This window comes from Cotesia glomerata, linkage group LG6, assembly GCF_020080835.1.
Source record: "Cotesia glomerata isolate CgM1 linkage group LG6, MPM_Cglom_v2.3, whole genome shotgun sequence".
Taxonomy (NCBI): domain Eukaryota; kingdom Metazoa; phylum Arthropoda; class Insecta; order Hymenoptera; family Braconidae; genus Cotesia; species Cotesia glomerata.
The window spans coordinates 22743414-22757884 of record NC_058163.1 but is presented as its reverse complement, the minus strand read 5'-3'; the positions used below and the strand labels follow the sequence as shown (position 1 = coordinate 22757884).

Sequence of the window (14471 nt, the reverse complement as noted above, 5' to 3'; positions counted from 1 at the left end):
ATTTTTAGCTGATAAAACACTTGGAGATCCAGAAAGTGCTTCACCCTTCTGCATATTATTTCTCTGCTAAGGTTTGTTAATGTATTAAAAAGTTTTGTTTTTTTATTAAATAATACTAAAGTTAGCCGACGTTTTAAATTTTTTGATTTTTTTTTTAATAATTAAATTATAATAGAAAAATATTTTTTAAAAATTGCAGTTAGATTTTTTTAAGTTTTTTATAAATGAAAATTTTTTTTATCACTGCAATAATTTTTTTAATAAAAAAAAAAAAGTTCTAAAAATTTTTAGATGTCGACTAATTTGGCGTATTTACAAGTGTGCCATATAAAAGTCAACGAAGAGTATAACTATGCCAATTTTAGCTGTGCCATATCATTTATATCATATGTAATCTCTACCATAATAAAACTGAACCGAAATAAATCTTTATCATATAAAAAGCCTACCAATAAAAATTTGTAACAAAAAATTAGCCTACCATTAAGAAACTATATACCAGTAAAATTTTTCGCCAAATTATAAAATATCTCTACCAAGTGAAAAAGCAACTGTAGTCAATATAAATTCGAGTAATATCTAATATTGGTAAGATAGTAATATTCCAACAGATTGACCAATCACCTTAAGAATTATCTGACAATTTACAAACTTTGCTTTTACAATCTCGTTTATTTTTAATGAATAATATTGAAATTAATTATTAATAATAAGTTTTAAAGGTAAAATTGTTTGAAAAAGATAAATAAAGAAAACTAAATTTATAATAAAGAGAAAAAGAATTTATTAATTGATAAAAAAAATTATAAAAACAACCAAGTTAGGATTAATTTTTTAAAAATATGTAAGGTAAAAGACCCTATTAGTGGCGGGGACCCCATTACTGACACTTTCTTTGATTTTGGTACTTATTCAATTAATTAAATCATTAATTTCAATAATAAATCTATTCTTTCTAATCTTTAAGACCTTTTGATCACATAAATTTTTAATTTTTATTTCAAGTAGAACATTTTTTTATTGAAAGAAAAAGTGCCACTAATGGGAGTTAAAGGTGCCTCTAATGGGGTCTTTTACCTTAACAGGTGAGACCATCTTTTTCTCGCTTTGCTCTCACGGAGTTCAACGGAACTATCTCTGTCGCTCTCCCAACAGCAGAGCAATTGCAGTTTCGATTGGTTTCACGAAACGAATGAAATTAAAAAAAAAAACGCTTTGTGGTGAAATAGTTTATTAAATTATCTATTATCTCTAAAAATGTTTTTTCAAAATTTCCATTCGTTTCGCTAAACCGATTGAAACTGCAATCACTGGTCTCGGCTGTTAAGTAACTTTTTTAAATTGTTTCAATCATATTAAAACAAAACCTTAAGTGAAATAAATTTTTTTTTTTAATAAAAAAAATATTAAATAGAGCTGGTTGTTTAAACAATTTACAGCTCATTAAACATAATAGCACAATCAATGCAAATTATTATTTTTTAAGTTCATTATTATTATTATTATTTTTTTTTTTAATGAGCTGTAAATTGTTTAAACAATCAGCTCAATTTAATATTTTTTTTATTAAAAAAAAAAAATTATTTCACTTAAGGTTTTGTTTTAATATGATTGAAACAATTTAAAAAAGTTACTTAGGTAGGCTAATTTTTTGTTACAAATTTTTATTGGTAGACTTTTTATATGATAAAGATTTATTTCGGTTCAGTTTTATTATGGTAGAGATTACATATGATATAAATGATATGGCACAGCTAAAATTGGCATAGTTATACTCTTCGTTGACTTTTATATGGCACGACTGTAAATACACCGGCTAATTTAATTTTCAATTTTATTAATCATCATGGATGTTGGATTTTATTTAATTTATCAAAAGTAACAATTAATATTTTTATAACACGAAAGTTAGCCAACGGTTTTAATTTAAAATTTTTTTTTTCAATAATTAAATTAGAATAAAAAAATATTTTTTGAGAAATGCACTTACAGTTTTTCAAGTTTTTTACAAATGAAAAATTTTTTTTTGTATTAACTTAATCAATAAAAAAAAAATAATAATTTTTAGATGTCGGCTAACTTAATTTTCATAATATTTTTTACATTTTTTTTGTCCTCAAAAATTGAATTTTATTTGATAAGATTTTTAAAATTAATTTCTAATAAAATTATAATTTAAAATTTTTTGTGATCAGTGATTTGTGAAACTAATTTTTTTATCAACATTTTATCAAGAAGAATATTTCAGCGTAAGTATTTGATTTTTTAATGTAATGGCTGCCATCAAGTTGAAAATTAGCGCCGGAGCTCAGTTCAGCGTTTGCGCGCCAAAATTCAAAATTTAAAATGTCACTTTTAGGCGAATTTTCATGAGACTTATCGGTAACAAAGAAATCTACTGATACATTCTAAATATATTTTCTATAGTATATTTATTTTATATATTTTTATATTTACAAGCAGTTATATTCCCGCGAAAAAGATTGAGGTTATTGTTGGTTGTTAGATTTACAAATATACCTCAAAACAATTTGTTAAAAATTTATATTAACATTTAAATAGATTTTTAAGTATTAAAATAATGAGTAATTCAATGAAATAGTGAGAAAAAAATGTCTGAGCGTGATTGTGCAAGTACCGAGAAGGAAAATAAAAATAAATTAATAAAGAAAAGTAAAATTAATAAATTAAACAGTTCGTTAGACGAAAGTGTGATTGATAAGCTGTTGAATGAAGAAACTCCTGAAAACGTGAATAATAAACGAAAAAAACTTGATGATAGTTTTGATAGTTCTGATTCTGAGTATTTGTGCTCACCAGAAATAAAAATTGGTTTGTTTCTATAATTAAGTTATTTTTTTTTTTTTTTTTTTTTTTTATTTTATTTAAGGTAAACCCAATTATTGACACTGGCCTAGTTGTTTGACACTTGCAATTTTATTATAATTAAAAAAATAATATGTTCTTAAAAAACGAATTATCTTAAAATTTACAATTCAAAAATATGACACTGAAATTGACGGACATTAAAAATTATTTTAGAATTTTTTAATTATGAAGTTATAAAAAAAAAAAAAATGATTAAAAAATTCCACATATGAAAAGTAACAAAAATTACAAGTGAAAATTTTTAAAAGCATTTTTTTATTGCAATTAATTTGCTATTGAAATTTTTTTTTTATCAACAGCTGACGGCTAACTTCAGTATTATTTCAAAAATTATATTTATTAATTTATTTAAGTTGACTTATTTTTTTTAATTAAAATAAAATTGCAAATGTCAATAATTAGGCCAGTTTCAATAACTGGGTCTTTTACTTGAAATATTTATATTTAATTTAAATTTAATAAACAAATTTTATTTTTAGGACCAGCAGTAAGGTACGAGTTGGACTCGAATAAAAAAAAGGTCGTCAAAGTCCCGATGAAAAAAAGTTTTTAGTCTATCAACTGATTTATCATTTAATAATAATAATAAAAATGCCACCGAAGAGACATTCATCGTACGTAAGCGATGATGATGATTCGACAAACGCAAACGTTCGAGAAACCAGAAGCCGGAGCAGAAGTTTAGTTACAAAAAGTCCGTCGAAATCTCAAAAATTAGAAGATCCAAAGACTCCAAGAGAAGCAAGCATAATAGTTAAAATTCGCAGGTCGACGGAGCAGAGCCAGTACAAATGTGAGATTGCCGAGCGCAGAGCTTCGTTAAGAAACAGTGTGAACACACTGTTAAGGTACCGAGACTCAGTAACTCCTGACAAAAGCACTCCTAAGAAGAAAATCAGTCCGAAATATAAAACCAGGTCTGCTGTTACGTCAGGCGTTGCTGAAAGACTTTCCAGTTTGAAAATCACCGAGGACAAAGAAAATGAGTCTGGTGATTCTGACGACAGTTTGAAGATGTTTGATTTGAAATCAGACAATAGAAAATACAAAGCTCGCTCGATTACAACCAATGAGATCCAAAAAGCTCTGGAAGAAGTCGAAACACCGCGGCTTAGAGAATTAAGGACCTCGGTGAAAGAAGCTCCTGCAACTCCGATAAGGCTGAAGAGAATCGCCGAAGAGTCGACGCCTCGGCGTACCTCCAGGACTCTGTTGACTCCAAGGTCGGTCAAGACTCCAAATACTCAGAAGGGAGTGACTAAAGCTCCAGCGACTCCCAAAGGAACGCCCAGGAGCTTGAAGTTCCTGACACCGTCTATGAAGACCAGAAGTGCTGGGCCCGCGAAACCTGTTACTGTCTTGGAGAAAGCTCGAGCACAATTGCATGTTTCGGCGGTTCCGAAGAGTTTGCCCTGCAGAGATCAGGAGTTTAATGATATTTTTGAGTTTTTAGAAAAAAAGATCAGCGATGGGAGCAGCGGGTGTATGTACATCAGTGGTGTTCCAGGTAAGGATGATTAAAATTAAATTATATTATTTGGACTGAATAATTAGTTTAATTACTTAAACTAGCAACCTTGCAGTCACTATGTGACTGCCGTGACTTGTGAACTAGAAATAAGTAAAATTTTGCTTTATTAAATAATTACTCTCGTTAAATTGCATTGTACTTTCTTAAATGTTGACGTTTTTAAAGATATAAGCTCATCCCGATGTTACACTCATCAAGAGCTTTCATTTGAGTACCCACATGTATTTTGATATATTTTTCATATATACATATATATAATATATAAAATATATGAAAAATTGATGTGAGTACTCAAATGAAAGGTCTTGATGAGTGTAATATCAGAGTGAGCTTATATTTTTAAAAATGTCAATAGTTCACAAGATACAAGGTCATTTCTTAATTATTGATATTTTCAAAGATGTAAGCTCATCCCGATGTTACACTCAAGAGCTTTCATTTGAGTACCCATATGCATTTTGATATATTTTTCATATATTCATATATATAATATATATAAATATATGGAAAAATGATGTGGGTACTCAAATGAAAGGTATTGATGAGTGTAACATCGGGATGAGCTTATATCTTTAAAAATGTCAATAGTTGACAAGATACAAGGTCATTTCTTAATTATTGACATTTTTAGAGATCTAAGCTCATCCCGATGTTACACTCATCAAGACCTTTCATTTGAGTACCCACATCAATTATTCATATATTTTATATATTTATATATGAAAAATATATTAAAATGCATGTGGGTACTCAAATGAAAGGTCTCGACGAGAGTAATATCGGGATGAGCTTATATCTTTAAAAATGTCAATAGTTCTCAAGATACAAGGTCATTTCTTAATTATTGATATTTTTGAAGATGTAAGTTCATCCCGATGTCGCACTCATCAAGAGCTTTCATTTAAGTACCCACAAGCATTTTGATATATTTTTCATATATTCATATATATATAAATATATAAAATATATGAAAAATTGATGTGGGTATTCAAATGAAAGGTATTGATGAGTGTAACATCAGGATGAGTTTATATCTTTAAAAATGTCAATAGTTAACAAGATACAAGATAATTTGTTAATTATGTATCCAGAAATAGAGTATTTTTGAATGCAGCCTAAATACTTACCATAATAAATTGACTATCGGTGAGAATGATATGAAACCTTGAAAAGGCAAAAATTCAAATCAAGACCATTGCAATAACACTAAATTTCATTTAAGAAAACCGATTTTATCATATGACTATTCTGGACACAAAATTTTTCTTATTATCTTAATAATATAGATTAAATATTTTATTAAGTATTCAAGAATTTTTTATAAAAATTAATTTAATATTTCTAAAATTAAATATTTAATTAAAAAAAAATTTTTTTCATAAAATTTTAGGTACAGGAAAAACAGCTACAGTAAACGAAGTGATCCGATGTCTCAGAAAACTAACTCACAACAACCGCCTTCCACCATTTGAGTGTGTAGAAATAAACGGAATGAAACTTTCAGAGCCTAGACAAGCATACGTCCAAATCCAGAAGCAATTGACCGGCAAAACAGCGCTCTGGGAAGAAGCCCAGAAGGCTCTAGACAAAAGATTTACCGGAAAAGACTCCAAGAACTCAAAAGATTGCATCACGCTGCTGGTGATTGACGAGCTGGATGTCCTATGCAACAAGAGACAGGATGTGGTCTATAACCTTCTGAACTGGCCCTCTCAGGCGACGGCGCAGTTGGTCGTGATCACGATCGCGAACACCATGGACCTTCCGGAGCGCGTGCTGATGAGTCGCGTAACCTCGCGATTGGGTCTAACGCGGCTGACCTTCCAGCCGTACAACTTCAAGCAGCTCCACGAGATCGTGATAACCAGGCTGAACGAATCTGACGCGTTCAAGAGCGACGCGATCCAGCTGGTCGCCAGGAAGGTAGCCGCCGTTTCTGGAGACGCTAGACGTGCGTTGGACATCTGTAGACGCGCGACTGAAATTGCCGAGCACCAGGATTCTAAAGTCGTGGGTATTTCGCACGTGAATGAAGCGCTCTTCGAGATGATTGCCAGTGTTAAAGTACGCGCTATCAAACAATGCTCGGAAATGGAACGTGTTTTTCTCCAGGCTGTTTGCGCCGAAATCACGCGTACTGGAGTTGAAGAAACAACTTTTATTAATGTTTATAAGCAACTTGATGCTTTGTGCTCCTTTGAAGGTTGCTTTTTTTTTTTTTTTTAGACTTTAGATTTATAGAATTATTGATGTGTGCTAATATAATTGTTTTTATGCTTCAGGTGTTACCAGTCCTAATATAACTCAGGCTCTGGGGATCTGCAATCGGCTGAGTGCCTTCAGATTGATTATTTGCGATGAGCCAAGGTGCGATATCCTCCAGAGAATTTTTCTCAACGTCTCTAGCGATGACGTTCATTATGCGATTCAAATTAATTAAATTATAATTAATAATCATTAATAATAAATTTACTAGATTTTTTGCATTATGTTAAGTAACTGATTGATTTAAGATTAATTGACTGTATTTAGAATTTATATTAAGTGGTTATTACTTTATGATATTTATTTTTGATTAATTAGCAAATAATTTTTTCTTAATACCATTAATTGTTGATAATATTGACTGGTTTTGTACGAGTAATAAAATTGATTAATAAAACTATTCTAAATAATTTTTTTAACTTCCCGCTAAGAAAATTAAAAATTTTCGAAAATCAGGAAGTTATTGTTTTTATCCCGTTTTTCGAAAATTAAGTTTCCTTCAGATCTCGATGTTTTGAGGTCCTAAGAAGCTTTCCTGACTATGTATGTATGTATGTACAATAGCGCTCAAAAATATTTTGACAAATTTATTTAATGGTTTAATCAAAAATAAATATGAAACACTTTAATCATTTATTTATTTCTTTAACAGCTTTTGAATAATCTACAGAATAGTGTCGAAGTAGTCCTTGTTCGTAATAAAAAAAAGTTTAATTTTTAAAATATTAGGAATATGGTGGCTCCAAAGTATTTTGACATTCTTGAAAAAAACTAACGCATAAAGTTGTCAAAATACTTTTGAGCGCTACTGTATGTGTGTTTAAAACTCTCATAACTTTTGAACGGCTTGACTGATTTTATCAAGGTTGACACTATTCGAAAAGGCTTTACCAAACTTAGATTTTGAATACAATTTGGACTGATTCCGACCGGTAGATTTGAAGAAATCTAAAAAAAACTAAGAAAAAAATTTTTTTCAAATGTGGTTTTTTCGGAATAACTTTTAAACGGCTTAAGGAGGGTTTACTTTTTTTTTCTCTCTCCCTCTTTTGGTCAAACGGAAGTATCTCTGTCATACTTGTACAACAAATGAAACCTTAAAAACCATTTTATTCATAAATAAATGAAAATTTTCAAAAAAAGCGCTTCGCTCTTCGATAGATAATTTAATTATTCTATCGAAGAGCAAAGCGTTTTTTTCGAAATTATATCTTTATACATGAACAAAACTATTTGAAAATTAACGATCAACTGCTCTTAATCAATCGATTCCAAAAATTAATCAGCTCTTAACATTTAAAATCCATGTCGATCATCGCCAAGCCGGTCAAAATCGGTTAATTCGTTCGTCAGTTATCGTTGACGAAAGAAAACCGAAAGAAGGGTTTTTTTCTTCGGAATTACTTCAAAATTTAAACTTCGATCAATTAAAAGTTAACAATTCTTCATAAGCCTTAAAAAACTGCGTCGAATGCCACCAACCGCGTGAAAATCGGTTCATTCATTCGAAAGTTATTGCGGTTTAAAAATTCAAAAAATAGTGTTTTATTAAACTTCTATCAGACTTTTGAGCTCTGAGAGCTCAAAATAATACAAAAATTTTATTTTTGAGCTCAAAAAGCTCAAAAATATAATAAATGCAATTTTGAGTGCTTAAGTATGGAATTAGCAGGAAGTTGCAAGGATAGCCTTTAGGGTGAATTTTTTTTATTAAAATTTATCTTTATTTATTTCTTTGATGAAAAATTAAAAATTTTTTATACTATGTAAATAATTATTATTTTAATTTACTTATTTTCCGCTTTATTAATAGTCTATGTGCAATGACGTAAATCGTTAATGACGTTCCGAAGCTCAGTCTATAAAAAGCCTAACTTTGAACTTGTATTGTCATTAGTATTTGCATTTAAAACAACCGAACGTTCTCGCAGATTTTTTAATTGGCAGTAAAAGTTAAATATTATTTATTAATAATTAATAATTTATTAAAAGAAATTTTGATAGTAAATATAAATAAAAAATGGAATGTGAGTTTGAAAAAAAAGTTTCAAAATTACACGAGAAAGGAAATTACGAAAAAATAATTGAATTGAGCGGTTCCGCGGAGTCCGATGAAGCGCAAAGGCTTTCGTGGTTCTGGCCAACATTTAATGATTTGCAGTGGATTCGGAATTTATTAGATAATTTTAAGTGTAAAGGAATTGTAAGTGTCGGTTGTGGGACCGGCCTTTTGGAATGGATTATTCAACAATATTTAAGTAAGTTAATTGCTCAGTAAGTACTAAGTGAAGCTAGTTATTATTTTCCACTAAAATATTCAATTAAAACTTTTGGCTTTTCATTTTATTTCGAATATTCGATTAAAAGTTTTACTGTTAATTATTTTACTTTTAAAATTTCTATTTCAATTTTTTAATTATAAAAAAATATATTTTATTTCTAGATTGCGACGTAATTGGAATAGAAGTTGACAAATTGTGGTGGCAAAGTAAATATTCACCGTCATTTTATTTAAACAAGATAATATTTACTTCGAAAAAAAGTCCTGTAAATATTTCCGCGGAGTATGCGGTTTTATTTTGCTATTTCAATAACAGCGAGGCGTTTAAAAGCTATCTAACTGACTATCCGGGGCATTTGGTGGTGGTGATTGGTCCCGAGAAGGGCAAAAATCGGCACACGGACCCTCGGCCGTTTGACAAAAAATTCTCAAAGATGGGATGGAAATTGCACACCTCAAAAAAACTTGACAATGGGATCGATTGCATCACAGCTTATGTACGAAATTAATAAATAAAAGATTATAATGATAGGAAGAAGTAAAAAAGTTATCAAGCGAAGAAATTGTGACCAGTGACTAGTAACTACGAAAAGAAGCTGAGAAGTAAATCAAAGAGACTGTGATATGAGATAGGACAATATAAATGACGGGCTCATTTGAGTTTTAAAATTTTTTTCAGCAAAACTTGTTGGGAAGTAACGGTTTCTTTGCTCAAAACTCATCTCAGTAACAAGAGTAAAGCACGCCGACGGGCGATGTTTGCAAATCATTAACCGTAAAGTTGAGAACATGCTGGCTCATAGTACCAACTATCACTATAAGTATCGCTATAACTACCTTCTACTGCCTTCTATTGCTGCACATATCAAGTACAAGTATAATCTTAACACACTTGGCTTAGTTTCAAGTTTTCAAGGCAGGAGACATTCATACACTGCCTTATTTTTTTCTACTGCTAAGAAAAGCTCATGTATTACTATTACTATTATATTTCACAGTAGCTTTTTTACTTTTTCTATTTTTGGTCACATCAAAATCATCAAAAAGACAAGATTTCAACTATCATTAGACATTTTGTGCCTATAATAAATTATTAGTGTTAAAATTTTGTTACTTGGATACATTTAGTTCGAATTCTTCTAATTAATTGTAATTTATCCGTAAAAAAAATTTTTTTTAATGTCCACATAATTTTATTAATCAAAGGTAGTGTTGAAAATTTCCGACAGAGTGCGCATGATCGCTGATTCGTCTCCTTATAAGAGAGTTAAGTTTTAAAATAAAAATAATTTTTTTAATTTTCCGAAGAAGCTTAGTTGATATTATCTTTTAGTTTAATCAACTAATAAACTAATTTTTGTTTGATACAAAATTTTAATTGACGCACAAATTTATAAAAAAATAATAAATTATTTTTTTGTTCTCATATATAGCACATGTGGCCATAAAAAAATTTTTTTCACGGTTACTTATCGATTCATAAAATTATAGTATGAAAATTTCCACAGAATAAATTGTCATTTCTTTAATTGAACAAACAAATTTAATTATGAAAAAAAAAATATAATAAATAAAACTAAGAATACGTAATTTAGTTAGTTCTCAACTAATAAAATCCCTTTTCCCAGAGGATGAGATAAAAATACAAAACTAATGAACCCTTGTTGGTTCGCACGAATTTCCTGATCCTGTTAACTGGATCATCCGTGTACGTATAATCCAAGATACCAAACTCCGAGGAAACTAAACTCTCATTCATAGTTATCAATAATATTATTATTTTTATTATTATCATTCCTCTTCTATTATTTTAGGTATGCATATGACGCTTAAATACAGTTATAAAGGGCGTGCATATCATACCATTCGATTCGTAACGCTAGGTCACAATATTTACATATGCATACAAAATAACCTTATTTGTATCGTATCGTCTTTTCTCGACATCGTATAATACCACCGTAAAATATGTATATCACTCGGTGGTTATCCCACAGGACTATTCTCATATTTCTCCCCACCACACGTCAATATTCTTAATCATAATCATAATCACCGTTTTATACGCCACAAAGTACGTGACCAAAACAGTAAAAAATGACAGATGTGATATTTTTCTCAGTGATAAATAATTTTCATCACTCAATTTTTTAAATTTCAGACAGTGCTTTCGGACTCGTAAAATCCAAACCAAACCGCCAAACGAAACGGAATCCACAAATGCGTGGGGAGGTGGGTTAAAAATCCATCTCTCGTTAAAAATACGTGGGTGCGTTTGGTAAATCACATAACTTTAGTATTGGTTCGCGTTTCAACCTCGGGTAATTTTTTAGGCATGAGCCATGGCAACGATGGTTTAAGGGCTCGTAGCCCGTGGTTATTTTTATGCCCCGTAATTACACGTGATTTTTGTAGCATCGTAGATGCGTTAAGTTTCGGACGAACAACAAGACAACTCTCCTTTAAAATTAAAAAACTATATATAAATAGCAGTTTTTCCACTTCTTGCGGTTTTCCCACGACCTCTGATGACATGGTATCCTAAGGGCGTCTTTGAGCAACGCCTTCGGGGAATTTCGGCACCGCCGGAGGGGTACAAAGAATTCATATATATAATATAGTTGAGTATAAATAAACTCTTTACCACTAATTTTGAGTTACCAGTTGTCAAAAATTAGTCAAGTTAGTCACGGAATGCTAAACTTGTTACGCTTGCGGTCACGAATCACCAATCCGAAAAATCTTCTGCCGAAAAACTAAAGACTTAATTGATTACCAAAATCGACATGTCTTTTCTACCGTTCATAAGTATCCAGTATATATGTATACTAATAATAGATTACAATGTATAATTATATTACCAGGAGGAAGTATAGACGGAAGGTTTTGTTTGTTGTTCTATTTGCCACGGGTTATGTGGATGGAATTTGGCGTTTAGTTAACTTTGGGAAAAAATTTTTTCGAAATTTTATACAAAAATATGATTTCTAAATGAAAGTTTCATTATCAAAAAGACAGTATTTTTCATTTGCAAATATTTTTTGTTTGGACAACAAAACTTGGTATTGATCTGCTAACAATACATGCACTGATAAAAAAAATGAATTTTATTTAAGAGGAAAATTCTTTTACCAAGAATATCACTGAAGAATTCGATCATCTTGAATCAAGTTAATTTTTATCAGTGTGGTAGACTGAAAAAAAAATGAACTTGATTCAAGAGAAAAATTATTGAACAGAAAATTTTCAATAAGTTTTGTTCTTCTGTAGCTAAAAACCGGAGATCGAAAGACTTGGGACTCAAAACGAAGATCGAGGATGACCCGGATAGAGAAGTTAGCGTGAAATTTCCTCGCGGCATTGTTCTCACAATTATCGTGATCTACGGGATTTTTAGGAACCCGGTAAGAACGAATGATGATGATGATGATGATGATGATGATGATGAGTAGACCAGAGTGAACACGAAAGCAAAACTCCTAAAAGTATATTTATCTCAATCTCTCATTCACTTTCTACTAAACGGATGGCTCTCACTCTTGCAGGAGCATGGAGTCTATAACTCTGGAGTTTGGTTTAGTTCTTCTTTCGGTTCTGGTTCTGGCTATGCTTTGTTTTAGTTATTTATTTTTTCGGCGAAACCCTTTATCTCGGTTCTGCCCACACAGCCCAGGTCTTACTGGGGATAACGTTGTGCCCGATACTTAAGACTAAAGAACAGAATAATTTTAAATGCACGAGAACCCAAAGAAGCATTTGCAGAAAGCTGAATTTCGAATTTTTAAATAATTATGGGAATAATAGTAGAAGGATCCACATCTATATTGTTTTCTCTCACGAGTAACTAGTAGTTACTATCTATCTATTTAACTATATTCGACTATTCCACTGTTTGGTTATTAAATTTAGCTAATGCATGGATTGAGTAATGGGTGAAGGATGAAGGATGAAGGGTCAGGGTTTGAATCGCTCTGAGAATGAGAGGGGGTCAACAGACAACGCTCAAATTGGGGTTCTAATCCCGGACAAGCTGAACGATAGACATCGGTTGAGGATCCACTGTTTACCGATAGCATTTTAACCCTCGATTTGTCGTCAACAGCTTTTGAGGCCATTGGGAATTCACGGGTGACATCTCAGGTCCATTCCATTCTATTCGCATCGCCACTCTTTCATAGAGGAGGTTTACGCTTTTGATAATTATTCTTCCCTGTTATTTTCTCATCATAATTATGGTTTGGTGGTCAATTTTTAAGAGTAATTCTTAATATTCGGTTAGTTTAACATTTCGTACTTTCACGGCTTCTTTTTTAAATAACAATTGAATGTTATAATTTATTCAATTCCTTTTGAATATATGCGAAAGCGTAAGAAATAAACTTTAATTTCCACATTTTCTAGGATTAAAATCCCCCATATTTGCGATAAAATTTTTCTGTTGCAGTGGTTTCTAAGATTTTACTAGTTACGAGGACCAATAAGAAATCTACATTTATTTCGGGTGCTGAGTGAATGTTTTTTGATAATAATTTTGAATTTTGTTTTAAAATAATTTGTTAAAAAAAAATAAAAGACGTCTCTTTAATTTTATTTCGATGATAAAAAGAGAGAGAGGATGCTTTCGATAATGTTTTTGGCAAAACGGTTCGTCGCGTGTAGTACACAACAGAGAAAAGATCAAAGCCGTCAGTAGCACCTGTCCTAACTCTGGTAGTATTCAGTAGATGTTTTGTATATGTATACAGAGAGCTTGTTACCCAAGAAACGTATCACCAGATCCGAGGACTTTCATCCATGCATGTACATTGTACACACACATTACGAAAAAAACAACCGGATAATTTGAGACGTTCTTTGTATACTCTCATGCTGGTTTAGTCAGATTAAATAATAATTATCTTTATTGCCGTGGTGTACTCTAGTTAATTTATTTCTCTTGCATCACATCACTTTCAGGTTGCGCTTTTGTTGAATTGAGGGAACGTGACCTGCAATTTAACAGAGTGACATTGTATTAGACTCACGTTTAACAAGGAGGGAGACAGAGGAAGAAAAAATATTTAGCAGTAAAGATGACGATCGTAGTTGAGATAGTTGGCTGAGATCGGTTTTAATGCACCTTGAGCCAAAACATAAGTCATCGACGTGAGCCTCGGGCCACCGGGACGAAGAACCCTAGAATTATCGCGAAACGTTATTGCCTAGACTCCATAGATCTTCAGTATAAAATGCTATGTTGGCAGTCGCTCGTACTAAAGCGAGGGTGGACTGATCCGTTAAGCGTCCCCAAATATTTTGTTTATTTCGGCTTTTTTTGATTTTTGCTTGTGAAGCCTTCATCTTCACGAGTAGAAGAACCGGGACTTCCAAATTGAGGTGAAATAATAATCACAAGGAATTTTCACTGGATTTATTAGTCTTCCCGTTCTTATGGTAAAAGATAACAAAAAAATTCAATAATTTGAATAAATCAATTTCAAAACTTAATCTTTATTATGGTCTGTC

The 14471-nt window shown here is 31.1% G+C and overlaps 2 protein-coding genes across 2 annotated transcripts; both read left to right on the top strand.

Annotated features, from left to right (window-relative positions):
- The first annotated feature begins 2477 nt into the window (after positions 1 to 2477).
- On the top strand, positions 2478 to 7061 carry LOC123267629 (origin recognition complex subunit 1). The gene is made up of 4 exons (XM_044732348.1): positions 2478 to 2832; positions 3369 to 4396; positions 5811 to 6623; positions 6703 to 7061. The coding sequence occupies exons 2-4, from the start codon at positions 3481 to 3483 to the stop codon at positions 6858 to 6860; spliced, it is 1887 nt and encodes a 628-aa protein (XP_044588283.1). The 5' UTR covers positions 2478 to 2832; positions 3369 to 3480; the 3' UTR covers positions 6861 to 7061.
- Positions 7062 to 8560: 1499 nt separating this feature from the next.
- LOC123267632 lies at positions 8561 to 10349 on the top strand. Its single transcript, XM_044732360.1, has 2 exons — positions 8561 to 8943; positions 9129 to 10349. Exons 1-2 carry the CDS (start codon positions 8706 to 8708, stop codon positions 9473 to 9475), a joined length of 585 nt encoding a protein of 194 aa, XP_044588295.1. The 5' UTR covers positions 8561 to 8705; the 3' UTR covers positions 9476 to 10349.
- The last annotated feature ends 4122 nt before the right edge of the window (positions 10350 to 14471 follow it).

Coding starts and splice junctions, on each gene's coding strand:
- LOC123267632 (XM_044732360.1), top strand. CDS start 8,706: ATGGAATGTGAGTTTGAAAAAAAAGTTTCAAAATTACACGAGAAAGGA. Junction 8,944..9,128: donor GATTATTCAACAATATTTAA/GTAAGTTAATTG, acceptor TTTTATTTCTAG/ATTGCGACGTAATTGGAATA.
- LOC123267629 (XM_044732348.1), top strand. CDS start 3,481: ATGCCACCGAAGAGACATTCATCGTACGTAAGCGATGATGATGATTCG. Junction 4,397..5,810: donor GTACATCAGTGGTGTTCCAG/GTAAGGATGATT, acceptor ATAAAATTTTAG/GTACAGGAAAAACAGCTACA. Junction 6,624..6,702: donor TGCTTTGTGCTCCTTTGAAG/GTTGCTTTTTTT, acceptor TTTATGCTTCAG/GTGTTACCAGTCCTAATATA.